The sequence below is a fragment of the Oryzias melastigma genome, linkage group LG8 (assembly GCF_002922805.2).
Source record: "Oryzias melastigma strain HK-1 linkage group LG8, ASM292280v2, whole genome shotgun sequence".
In the NCBI taxonomy this organism is placed as follows: Eukaryota; Metazoa; Chordata; class Actinopteri; order Beloniformes; family Adrianichthyidae; genus Oryzias; species Oryzias melastigma.
In genome coordinates, this window is record NC_050519.1 from 12,213,922 (window position 1) to 12,226,814 (window position 12,893).

Here is a 12,893-nt window from a genome sequence, read left to right on the forward strand (position 1 = left end):
TGTGTTGTGCTTTTAATTTACATTTTCACAACTTTGAAAAAAAAAATATTAACATTCACAATTGAAATATTCAGTTCCATCTTAAGATTCAAAACCTACTCTTATAGTCAGGATGTGATTCTATCTTAAAATGATGCAGTACTGATTGAAGGCAACATCTACTACAAACCACAGCGCATTTAAGAAAATATTTGGACCACCATTTATTTTCTATATAAACTGAATACAATTTCCAACATAGTTGTAATAGTATCTCAAATAGTTTGATGACCAAACAGGTCATAAATAAACCCAGAATAAAAAGCATTAGTGTACAATCCAGAAGTTGCCAACTTTTGGCTCCCCCTACTGGTTGACAGAAATTGTTTTATCCTCTCACCAAATAACTTTTATGAAGCAAAAAAAAAAAACAAAAAAAAAACAGATGCTACTGAGTGTAGTTTGGAATCAGTTATTTAATGCAGAGCAGTTCTCATCATTTATCAAACTAAAACTTGATACAGAATTCAAGAGTCATCGGGTTTACTGTTATTTTACATTGATAGACACGTAAATCAACAAAAAACCCAGAAGACAAACTTTATTATAATTCTGTGGCTCTCTGTGTGTGCACAAACGGGAAGACAAGTAAATAATTACTGACATTTAGTGATTTACTGCAAAATGTTGCAGCTTTTGAGTTGTCTCACTTTGGAAATCTTTGGACATAACAAGCCAGAGATAAAAGAGATTGTTCATGAAGTTTTGGATTTTCATATTTCATCCACGAAAGGTGTGTTAGTGAGGTGTCCACTTGCTGCCATCGTCTTTGTTCCGTCTACAAACTTTTTAGCAGCCTGCAAAAACAAAAAAAAACAATTATTTCCTTAAAGATTTAAAAGGTAAAGATTAGTCTCTTCTGTAGCTCCAAATGATAACTTATTGTTTTATTTTTTAGCAAAAATATGTATTTAATATTATTGGCTAATTGCATAAAATCTTTCAATACTTAGATTATCAGTCAGTTTTGTTTTGTTTTTGCTCACAAACTACAAAAGCGGTTAGATAAGCTTTGCAATTGTTCTGTGACAAGCAAAAAAAGGTACTGATCCCTGAAAAGTATTTTTAAACCTCTATTCATTGCTTTAAAGAAGTCAGGGACACGCTCTGATAATGTGTGAGAAAAGGTACTGCAATTTTTCTTTTTTTCCTCTTTGCCTTTTCTGCAGGTAATTGCTTTCCGGTAGCGTTGCCATGACAACAAAGCTATGATCACATGAGGCAGCGGAGGCGTCAAAAACAAACAAAAAAAATCACTACTCTGTAATGTTGGTATTTTTCTCAGATTTTTGAATGTATTTTTTCTTGAACAATGCACCCACACAAAACATTTGTTTCCTAAACACAAATGGACATGGTCAAAGATATAGAATTTAACCCGAGTTATTGTACATTTTACAAACAATTTGAGTAAAACAACAGCTCCAAGCATAAAAGACAGATCTGTAAATAAACGATGAACACATACATTCTCAATAGGAACCTACCTGGACTACAGCGTCTTGGCTGACTGCTTCTATAGCCTGGAGGACGGCGTCAGGAGCCTGGTATGCTGCGCTGGTCAGAACCTGAGTGCCGACTTCCTCCATCAATCCATCAGAGCCTTCGATCGACATAAGATACTCTGCTTTCACCTGATTTCTGAGACGGAAAGTTAAGTATAAACACAGTCATAAAAAAAAATTCTTGGAGAAGCAGCTCGGACGTGAGTGGACTCACTTTGCTCTAGTGATGTCAGCTGCTGACAAATTTCCCTGTGCTACACCTTTCACTTGACTCAAAGCAGCTTTGATCACCTGCACACAGAAATACAACGAAGGTGAGTTGATGCTCTTGAACATTAAGTGATGAAGAACAAATGAGACTTTACCTCTCCTGCAGAGTCAGCCTGTGAAATGGTATAGACGCCAAACAGGCCAGAGTCAGAGTATGAGGCATTGAAGGCGGTGGCCTGAACACAATTACAGATAAATATATTTTTTTCTCTTTGTATTTGTGGATATATTTTGATAACATGATGACACAAAAAAAGTGGGCTCTACAGTTCTGGGCCTTACATCAAATGGCTTTGTTGTAGCTTTGGCAATACCCTGGCTCAGTTTACTGGTGATGCTGGACCCCCTCTTCACATGGGGTCCTGCTCCCAGGATCCTTTGCAGCACACTGAAGGCATTAGCCTCGGGACTGCCTATCACCCCACCTTCACTGACGATCAGCGCGTGCACCAGGTCGTCGTTGTTCTGCACTCTAAGCTCACCTATACACACACAGAAATAAACAATAAAGCAGCGATAAATCTGAAGAGCGTAGTCGTGACGTTTAGTCTGTTTTTACCTCCACGATACAAAGCTTTAGCCACAGGCGCTCCGGCTCCACCGCGGACACTCAGGAGACCCTCAGCCACTTGCCTAAGGTTAGAGTGATTTACGCCTGAATAGATTAAAAAGGGGACAATTTAGATAACTCAACCAATCAAGAATGGAAAACTACAAGGAAAATAGATTAAACCAACTGCAATACACTAAGACAAAACATCACTCACCGAGTCCTACTAAAGCCATTCGGCCAGTGGTGAAATGATCACCAACAAATGACTGTAGCTAAAGGGAAGGATAACAGAGGTGCTTAGGAGCTGTGAATAATCACTGAAACAACTATCTGTGGACATTTTACTGGGTAAAGACATTTATATCCTAATATTCTTCTACCAGCTTAAAGGAGAAATGACCTCCACTCTATAACACATTGCACAAGAAAAATAAAATACCTGTTCAGATGAGATCCGACCGACCATGTAATCAGGGCAGTACAGGGAGTTGGAGAGGGCGTTTTTGTATGCTGCTTCGTGCAACTTTTCAATTACACCTTCAGGAGAAAATTAACAAATAACTTGACCCTTAGATAATAGGAGAGATTTCCTCTTTGATAAGATGTCATTAATCTTATAGCTGAAAGAAAGCTTTTAAAAATTAGCAAACGAATGCTACAAAATGCCAGAAAACTTATCACATCTTCTTTAAAAACACAGATTTTACTGTTGTATTGCTTTATGTTACAGACTGTTCTCACCGATCTGAGGACACTGCTGAGCCAGAGCCTTGTCAATAATCACTCTGGATATCAGGTCTTGTACCTCCCATGGCCGGAACTCCTGAGCTGCTGTCACATTGAGTAGAAACTCCAACAGAGAATCTCTAAAATCAAAAGTAAAGACATAATTTAACTTAGTACGACAATGAAAGTCAATTAAGAAAAAGAAATTGTTTACTCCAACTTACAAGTCATCTCTTAGGCAATCTGCGGTGTAGATCATGGCCTCTCGAGATGTTTTCACACTAGAAAAAGAAGTTATACACTCTATTTCTAACACAAGCAGAATGAATGGACAGAAACTGAATTTACTGACCTCAGGCTTCCCCCCATTGCTTCAACCCCACGACAGATCTTGAATGCAGATGCTCCCTTTGTTGTCTACAAATAAAACAAAATAAAAACTTAAGACAGGCTGAGAATAGAACTATCTCTAACAAATGAAACAAATAGATCTTGATTTAAAAAAAAACTAATTTATCATATTAAATAGACTTTACTTTGAAAAAGCTGTTTTGATTTTCTATTTCATCTATTTTCTAACTTTTTCAATGGAAAAATAACCAATCTTCAAAGTTTAAGCTTTCACAATTAACTAGTTATGTGGAAACTGCTTCTCTTAATCAAACAAATTTGTTTTTGGGGATAGAAATTTAGCAATTATACAAGTATATTATTAACTAGCTCATCAAAATTTAAACAATGTTTAAAAATCCTCTTTAATTGAGGACAGGATATTTACAACCCAAAAAGATGGTGCTAACTTTAACATTTATGTTTACAGAAGTTGTATTATCTGCAAACTTGAGTAAAGGAAAATATAACAAACTGTGCAAAAAAATTTAATTTGATGTAATGATGGGTTTTCACCACTATAATGCGCAGGTTTGGAGGCTGGTCTTATATGTCATGAGTTTAAATATTGTGAGATGTTGCAAGTTATTTGCTGAGATACTGTAAATGCTTTTTGTAAATGTTTGTTCCTAAAAAATGAGTTATCTTGTCTGTCACTTTTTTCTTTGAGGTGGTGATGCTGCAAAGCTCAACAAAGCAGGTTTTGACTATTTAGAAAGTCTTGAATTTGCATTAAAATAATAACAAAGGATTTATTTCAAAAGGCTGAAATTCCAAGTGTTTTTTTAGGATGTATCTTTTAAAAATGAATAATTTAAGATCCATGAAATTCCTTCTCCCTTGAAGATATCACACAATCTCATGCACATATTACCAGGTTGGCTGCCAGTCGCAACACATGAGAAACACCTTGGTTTTCTGCAGTCTCATAGCGACTCCCAGCTTTCACAAACACTCCGACACTGGAAACAGGAGAGTAGTTTTCTATTGATGCTATCACCAAACCATTTAGGAGTTTTGACACCTGAAAGAGCAAAAGAAAACTATTTAAATCCAACATACTCAGATTGTTCATAGTATAATACAAAATAGTGCTGGCCAGAATTAACCATTTGTGCATTTTAGACAACTACACAAACCTGGACATCTTGTGGAGGGAGAGGTGCAGCTTTGGAGGGTTTTATGCTTTCTAACGGCTCAGTAAGAGCTTCCCTTCGTCTAGCAGCAGCATAGCAGCGTTTCTGTGAGGAGCAGTGGCATCATATTAAATACAGCAATTTGAGTTTTGTATTTTTGTTGACACATACAAGAAAACAAGTAAAAAAATGAAAAACCTTTCCAAACACATCCGCAAATACACATCTATAACAAATTAGACGTGGTTCAGATTATGATGAAATATTGTGAGCTGATTGTATTCCCTTTTTAAAATGTAAATATTAACATAAGTACATGGCAGAGTGATTTTCTTTTGTTTTTTGTTTTAAAAAGAGGCGTTTGTAAAATCTAATGAATTAAATAGACACAAAATCGAGAAAATGAAAACCAAAATAATTTACTTTAGCTACTATGGTAATAAAATATGTATTTGACATAAACTACCCAAAGCAAAAAGTAGTCTGTGTAAGTGAACTAAAAATATACTTAGTCTATGCTAAAAGTGAGGCAGTATACTTGAAGTTTACTTGTTTATATTGTTGTAAACTTAATTAGTCTGACGAAGTATTCAGTTAATATACTTCATACACTACACTTACATGGTCTATACAGAATTTGCTACACTTATATTCAAGTATAATAAAATAAACGTAAAGTGTACTACTTGTTGCTAAGGGTATACCCATCTGTAAATCCTGATCAAATACTTTATAAATACAAACCCTGTTTTAGACATCCAGACAGTTCCATTAAAGCATGACGTATTACATAATAAGAAAACCTCAGAAACAAATGAAGCCTCAAAGCATAGGCCTGAAACCCTCTTCTTTAAAGTTGTAAACACAACCTGCAAAATACTGTAGTCAGGGTAAACCAAGTTTAAGAATGACCTTCAAGTCCCACCATGCACTGCAAAGCACCGCACAAAAAATAAATGACAATATTAAATTCGGAACTAATTACTTTGTGACGACAAGTCTAGTAAAACGAACCCCGGTTTTTAAATCAAGTATTGCAGCTTTATAAACATTGGCTGACCACCTTATGCTAACTAGCCAGCTTGCTAACTTTACGATTTAATTTAGGATTTATAGTCGATTTAAAGATACTCCAGTCAAACTAGTGCTAATTTTCACACTAAAGCACAATAACACAGCACATATTGTTGTCATGACTGTAAATACTTTCGGGGGTTACCGAGAAATTATTTAGGGACCGGATTCCTCTCATGACTCCTGGATCTCTCCTTCACCCGGTGCACTAACAGCTATGGCGTCCGGGTGACGTATCACCACCCACAAGGCATTGCGCGGAAAGCAATCTCAGCCAGAGGAACTTCTCCCAGAATACATTATTTTTCTGTCTGTAAACTATAAAAATAAAATTATGCTATGGTAGTATGTTTAAAGGCAAAACAAAAGTAGTCTTAAAAGTTTGAGCTTTTGTGTGTTGTAAAAAAATAAATAAAAAAAGTACATTTCTATATGATAGCATGGAAAAAGTATGTTCAGAGCAAGTAGATTCTACTAACCTTTTCAATGCTATTCGCATAGTTTAATAGCTGTCTTTACACATTAGATATTAAAGTACATATTTTATTAAAAGTAAACATAACGTGTATATTTACACTGTTAAGAGTGTTAAATATCAGTGTAACTTTTTTTATTATCTACAACACAATGAAAGCTACATTTTTCTGGTGAGAACCTCCATCACTGCATGCAGGCTTAATTTTAGGTGGTAAAATTGTTAAACCAAATAATGTGTTAGATTGATCATTAAGGACACCTGAGCAAGATTTTACCAGTTAATTGATAGAATAGGAAAAGCAATTAAAATCATAATTTAAAAGTAATAAAATAAAATCAGTCATTGATAAAGATATATATATTTTTATTACAACACAGCTTTACTTACAATTCACTATAATGGACTCAAACCACATTACAAAAATATATTTAATAAAACAAATATTGAAAAAGACAAACATTTAGATCTTAAATGATCCAACTACAGACGACTGTTCACAAGTGCACATTTTTAACCACAGGTAATCTCCATAAGATGTTGTGTTCAACAGAGCTTGCGTTACAACATGTTTACTATGTACAACAGGTTACTCTGACAGTCAACCCCCAAATAAATACACCACATAACAATACAAAAATACATTGTATTGGCTGAGAGATTCCTTAGATTGTGTTGCTTGGACACTAAAATATCCCCCACACACACAGGGTAAAGACATACTCCTGAATAGAAAGTGGGTCATAGTAACTCAAGATCCTCTAGGTTAAAACTTTTATTTTAACTTCCATCCCAAGTTAAGAAACTCGAGTAAACTAGACTTACTCCAGAAGCTGTCACTGAATGGAACTGATCCTCACAGCTCTGTGCCCCTTTCAGGCTTCTCAAGTTCGAAGGCCTCCAAATCTCTGAGCTCCGCAGCGCGCGGCCTCCGAGGATTGTGCAATTGTTATTAAACCCCATCAGACTTCCTGCTGACGTGGTGCTTCAGCTGTCGTTCGGTGAGTCAGGGCAACTGTTTACAGGGATATCCTTCCTAAGCTGGAGAGACACGCAGCTGAGCCAGCTTCGGCTGGTGGGCATCTCCCCGACAATCTCCCAAGTGTCAGTTTCATCACAGTACCTCTCGATGGTGTCGTGATATCTGCAAGAAAAGAGCGATCATTATTAAACGAGTCAAAACTCACCATTTTTTCTATATATGGGGATAGCTGCTCACCTGTCCCAGCCCTCTTCACCTCCTAGGACATAAATCTTGCCATCAACTACAGCAGCACCAGGCCTGTACCGCCTTTCCTTCATGGGGGCACACATAGTCCACTGATTGGTTTTGGGATTGTAACACTCAACCTTGTCTGTGTTCTCGGTCGAAGCGTGCCATCCACCTGAAAAACAAGGGGAGCAAAAATTAACAAGCCGTTAATGAATAGCCAGATAAGATGAGGATAGGGAGGTGCTGAGTTTGTTACCTATGACATAGATCTTTCCTTTCAGTGTGCAGGCAGCTGAACCTGAGCGAGCGATCTGCATTGGGGCGACCTCTGTCCATGTTGCAGTTTTAGGGTTGTAAACTTGTGCGAGGTCAGTGCCATCACCATCCTCGAGAACTGCTCCACCTGAACGAATTTAGAATTTATGCAACACACAAGATAAAACTAGAAGATTTTAAAAGACAAATAAATAAAAGGCTGCATATTTCTTACCTGTAACATACAGAAGGCCATCTAGTGCTACCACTGCAGGGCTTGTGACGGCCATCTTCACGGACTCTGTAAACTGCCAGGAGTTTGTGTGAGGATTGTAGCATTCTACAGAGTCCAGGCGGGAGCGGCCCTCCCACCCGCCAACAGCATACACGAAGCCATCCAGCATCAGCAAACCTGAGACCAGGATGTAGAAAAGAATCCATGATTGATTAATCAGTTCTGCAACGTACAGCAGGGAGCAAATAAACCTGAGTCAGGGTTCTCAGAACAATACCACATTCTGAATAAATAAATAGGCATAATAATGATGCGCATACTCAAGCTCCTGCATTATAATAAAACAGTAAAAATAAATAAATAATGTCTTTACTGATAAGGAACCCATTATTGACAAAAAACTACAAATTTGGGGTGTAAATTCCTGCCAATACAACTTAAACCAACCATCAATGTAATTTATAAAGGGTTAGATTTGGCAATTCCATAGGTTTGTATTTATAAAACCTACTACACAGGTCACATCTCCCAGTCAGACATTAGAATTTAATTTTTTTAAAAAGTAATCACTCAAAAACAAATATTTTCGGCACTTTATTTTTAAACAATAATTTACTATTAATACATAAATTGACATTATTCTTGTGTACTGCCTTTTTCTTTTTTTTTAATCAAAACAATCAATTTGGTTTTTTATGTACATTTTAAGTAACTGAAGTTTTTGTTAAGAATTTCACAATAAAAGCATACCAATAGAATCTGAAATGGAAAATTAAAAGCAGAAAACAATTTTGAAATTGCCCATAAACATAAGTAATTTTCTGATGTTGTCTATGTAACACAACCCACATATCCTCAAAATTTAGACATTTATCTAAATGAATACATTTTAAAGATTTGGTGAAAAATGCATAAAATAAAATTAAAATCTGGCTTTTCCAGACCATACTATTTTATTGTGTAGTGAGGCACATGCTAAATGGATAGAAGGGATGGTACTGACCCAGCTCAGAGCGAGCTACATTCATGGGGGCCATCTCCATCCAGGAGTCGAAGCAGGGGTCGTAGCGCCACATCTCTCTGCTCGCCGAGCCGTCAGGAAACTCTCCTCCTGCCAGGTACAGAGTCGAATCTACGGAGGGGGTGGATGGAGAAAGAAAATTCACAGCATTTAATCTCAGCCCTTTATTATATTAAAAATGTCATCCGGTGAACTCTGACCCAACGACCCTCACCTGACACGACCAGTCCGTGTTTGCTCACGGCGAAAGGCAGGCACGCTAGATTCTTCCACTGGTTTGTCACAGGGTCGAAGCTCTCGACGCTGCGCAGCACCACCTTGTCATCCTCCCCGCCAACCGTCACTATAACTTCAGCTGTCCCTGTTGCCATGGAAACAATAGGTAGAAGAGCAGAATAGAAAGCTGTGGCCTTTGGATATACATTAATCCAAAATAAAACACTCCAAGTAAGGATCAGAGCAAGTAGCAATGTTTTTAATTACTGAAATATGAAGGTCATCTCTTTTTCCCTTTCTGAAGTCAGAAAGCCTACCTGTGGACCTGCGAGGCCTGGCACGGGAGCAGTAGAGTTCTCCACGACGGTCTTTGAGCAGTAGGTAGTCCTTAGCCTCAGAGATGAGCTTCTGGCAGGCCTGGCTTTCTTTCACCACGTCCAAAGACTCAATCACATCGTGGAGGTAGTAAGGACTGATGAGAGGCAGATGAATGTGCTCGAGCACCTTAAAAAAAAGCAAACAGAAGAACGGAACTGGTAATGCCGTTACTTTTAAAAGACTCACTCTGATGAAAACAGTATTAAGATTTTCTACATATCCTTTTTTTGATGATGGAGGACATGTTTAAAGAAAACTAAGCTTAAAACTACATTTCGAAGTATTTTTTTTTATTCAAATTGTGAATCAGGAGGAGCACAACTTTTTATTGTGACGTAGAAGCTACAATCAGCAGGCCACAATCTCCCTGCTCCACTCCATTCTGATGCATCCACTTGCAGATAAATAGATCTATTAACATCTTTGTTTTCAAAAAATAATTTCATATGCTTTCTCATTTCAGCTCCATAGCTGTATTATATCTCACTTTGACAGACAGCTGAATTCCCAAAGGGGAAGAGCTGGTATGTGACTCCAAACAAAAGACAGCAGCCAGCACATCAATCTATGAGAGCAAAACGTAGGTCAGAAAGCTTGAACCAATAAAAAGCAAAACTGACCTTTTCAAAGCTGTGCCTGCGAGACGGACATTTATTCAACCACAACATGACGGCTTCAAACACCATTTCCTCTTTAGGCACATTGAGAAGGTCACTGGAAATGATTTCTGTCAGTTTATCTACACACAAAGATAAAAACTCCTCCTGAAAGAAAAGAGTGCACAAGAAATGTTAGAAGCTTTCTGCATCAGTGATGGAAATAAAGTTAAAAAAAATATATATATATATCTTGCCTGTTGACAAACAGTAGTGAAATGCTCCAGGATGTAGTCCATGCTGCGTTTCTCTAGCACTTTACAAGAATGAGCCTCAGCGAAGCAGTGAATCCCCACACAGTTCATCTCATCCATCTGACGCTCCATGAAGCGACAACAGGCCTCTCGGACAGCCATCACATCCAGCAGGTTGGCCGCTGCAAGCAGCGCCTGCTCGCAAACATAACAGGATCAGCCGTTATGTGGTGCAGATGATGGATACATTTAAAGGTGTGTGAGGATTTATTACCTGCACGTTTGCTTTGGAGATGTAGACCTCAGAGGTGTACGCGTAGCTCACCAGCATGCCAATCATCTGTGGTTCCACACCATTGATGGCAACACGCTCCTGCTTGGACTCTATCAGATCAGCTGAGAACATGGCCTGCAGGGAAAGAGATGGAGAAATTTGAATCATTTGGTCATAGGAAGTTTTATGGAGGAAAACAAAAGAAGTGGATTTACTTGGAAGTAGGAGCTGAAAGAGGCCAGCACGATGCGATGGCAGGGGAACTCCTGGCCCCCACAGCAGAGGGTCACGTCGCAGAAGGCGTTGTTGAGTCGCAGACTGTTGAGGCCCTGCAGGACTGTGTTGGGGTGCCTGGTCTCCACGAACAAGTAGTCCTCGCTGCTTTGAGAGGCTGGAGGAGCCGCAGAGGCGGCGGTACCACCACCACCAGCAGCAGCAGCAGAAGCAGCAGCAGAGGCGCAGGCTTCCTCCTGGACCTGGAATATGGCGTTCATGGTGGAAGGCAGGAGCAAACCAGCGCTGACAGAGTTCACTTCAGCCATTTCTGACACTGCTAGGGAGTCCTACGGGGCAAAACAAAACAGGAATCTTGTCTGTTAGACATCGTTAGACTCTAACTGACTTATTCTAGGTCAAATGTTTGTTGCACGCAGTACGTAAAACTCCCCGAAAGTAAACTCCAGCAAGACAGAAATGTGTAAAAGTCGAGCGGTAAGGCGGTGAGCAGCTCGGAGATTGTCTCACTAATGAGGCTTAGCTAAGATACAACACGCGACAAAAACTATTTCTACCAGTTAAAGTACTCGGTCAGGTCAAAGCAAAACAAATGCGGACAAGAAGGTTCAAATAAAGGGTTAAACACGGACACGGTCGAGTATTTTACCTCCAAAACATAGTCGTGACTGCCACAGAGCGACCACTCTCCCACATACAGTACACACAAATTTTCAGTCGACAGTTGAACGCCTCTCACTGGAAGCCCCGCCATATGTACACAACGCCTTCAATTGATTGGTCCGCTTCTGTGTCAGTAGCGGCAAAAGACCCGCCTTCCACTCGCTGTAACGCCCAATCCCCAGACACGTCTCGTGACCAAACACCAATCATATTTCAGCATCTTTTTCTCACAGTCTCCAACAAGAAAAAATGTTTAGTTTATTTTTAACATTTTTTTATGTAAATTTTTTATTCATAAATGTCGTTCTCTGAATTTTACATTTTCCTTGTTTCATAATTTTTATTGTATTGGGTTTTGATTTCTGAATATTTTATGAATTTATTATATTTTTAATAAATATAATACTTTTTATTTAATAGATTTAAATTGTTTTTACGTTTTCATTGTTTTTTGTTGTTTTTTTGTGAGGGTAGTACAAGCTGCTGGCCATTTTTACATTTCTTTTGGGATTAATAAAGCTTCTATTCTATTTCTATTTCTGAGAGAAGCCACATTTTTGTAAACATATAATAAAAAGCTATAAAACCCCTAAATTGTTTATCGGTTTCTTTTGATTTTATTTTAATAATTGTATTTTATTTCTATGTCTTGTTTGGTAATATATTTTCATATTAAATATTATATTGTGGCGCAGTGGTTAGCGCTCTTGCCTCATAGCAAGAAAGCTTTGGTTCAAATCCCGGCTGGGGGATCTGAAACAGAAACACCAACTGGGGACCTTCCTGTGCATGCATGGGTTTTCTCTGGGGACTCCGGCTTCCTCCCACCATCCAAAAACACACAAACAAATACTCTAAATTGCTCCTAGGTGTGAATGTGTGTGTGATTGAGGCCCTGCGACAGACTGGCGACTTGTCTAGGGTGTACCCTGCCTTCACCCATCAGTAGCTGGGTTAGATTCCAGCAGCCCCATGACCCCAAAAGGGACAAAGAGGCCAAGAGTATAAATATATGCATACAAATTATTTTCATCTCCTACTTAGACTTTGGTTTCTTATGTTTTGGATTTCAAAGCTCCAAATAGATTTTTTTTTTGTAAACTTTAGAATCTTGTCAATTAAAAAAAAGAAAACGTTTTAAGACCCACTCCAATGAAATACAGTTTTTGGTGTTTTTAGTGAGTTCTTGGGGTTTTTTTTCTGATGCCATATAAAAAGAGAATTAAGCTTTAAATTGTATTTCCGAGTATTTCTTTATTCAAGTTGCTGTGAATCAAGAGCAGATGAAAAAAATGCTGTAGTTGAGATGTAGAAACTGCAATCGGTGGGCAGCAAATATTCTCTACTCCTCTCCATTCTGATGCATCCACTTGTAGACAAATAGAT

At 38.2% G+C, this 12,893-nt stretch overlaps 2 protein-coding genes across 2 annotated transcripts; both read right to left on the minus strand.

Moving 5' to 3' along the window:
- Positions 1-435: 435 nt before the first annotated feature.
- LOC112146881 (cytochrome b-c1 complex subunit 2, mitochondrial) lies at positions 436-6,024 on the minus strand. Its single transcript, XM_024272934.2, has 14 exons — positions 5,839-6,024; positions 4,623-4,724; positions 4,358-4,507; positions 3,446-3,510; positions 3,318-3,374; positions 3,109-3,233; positions 2,807-2,904; positions 2,582-2,639; positions 2,374-2,469; positions 2,097-2,296; positions 1,910-1,990; positions 1,759-1,835; positions 1,527-1,680; positions 436-836 (listed from the first exon to the last, which is right to left on the minus strand). The coding sequence occupies exons 1-14, from the start codon at positions 5,869-5,871 to the stop codon at positions 753-755; spliced, it is 1,380 nt and encodes a 459-aa protein (XP_024128702.1). The 5' UTR covers positions 5,872-6,024; the 3' UTR covers positions 436-752.
- Positions 6,025-6,520: 496 nt separating this feature from the next.
- si:ch211-256e16.3 (kelch-like protein 20) lies at positions 6,521-11,649 on the minus strand. Its single transcript, XM_024272727.2, has 12 exons — positions 11,494-11,649; positions 10,826-11,173; positions 10,611-10,745; positions 10,340-10,531; positions 10,107-10,250; positions 9,426-9,612; positions 9,107-9,253; positions 8,875-9,003; positions 7,872-8,048; positions 7,638-7,784; positions 7,388-7,553; positions 6,521-7,312 (listed from the first exon to the last, which is right to left on the minus strand). The coding sequence occupies exons 1-12, from the start codon at positions 11,596-11,598 to the stop codon at positions 7,156-7,158; spliced, it is 2,034 nt and encodes a 677-aa protein (XP_024128495.1). The 5' UTR covers positions 11,599-11,649; the 3' UTR covers positions 6,521-7,155.
- Between the last annotated feature and the right edge of the window lie 1,244 nt (positions 11,650-12,893).

Excerpts from the sequence above, each read along its gene's own strand:
- si:ch211-256e16.3 (XM_024272727.2), bottom strand. The coding sequence starts at position 11,598 with ATGGCGGGGCTTCCAGTGAGAGGCGTTCAACTGTCGACTGAAAATTTG. Across the intron at positions 10,251-10,339 it reads TCACTACTGTTTGTCAACAG|GAGGAGTTTTTATCTTTGTG; the intron begins GCAAGATATATA and ends CTTTTCTTTCAG. Across the intron at positions 8,049-8,874 it reads TGTAGCTCGCTCTGAGCTGG|GTTTGCTGATGCTGGATGGC; the intron begins GTCAGTACCATC and ends TCCTGGTCTCAG.
- LOC112146881 (XM_024272934.2), bottom strand. The coding sequence starts at position 5,871 with ATGAGAGGAATCCGGTCCCTAAATAATTTCTCG. Across the intron at positions 1,991-2,096 it reads CTACAACAAAGCCATTTGAT|GCCACCGCCTTCAATGCCTC; the intron begins GTAAGGCCCAGA and ends AATTGTGTTCAG. Across the intron at positions 1,681-1,758 it reads GCTGACATCACTAGAGCAAA|AAATCAGGTGAAAGCAGAGT; the intron begins GTGAGTCCACTC and ends TTTCCGTCTCAG.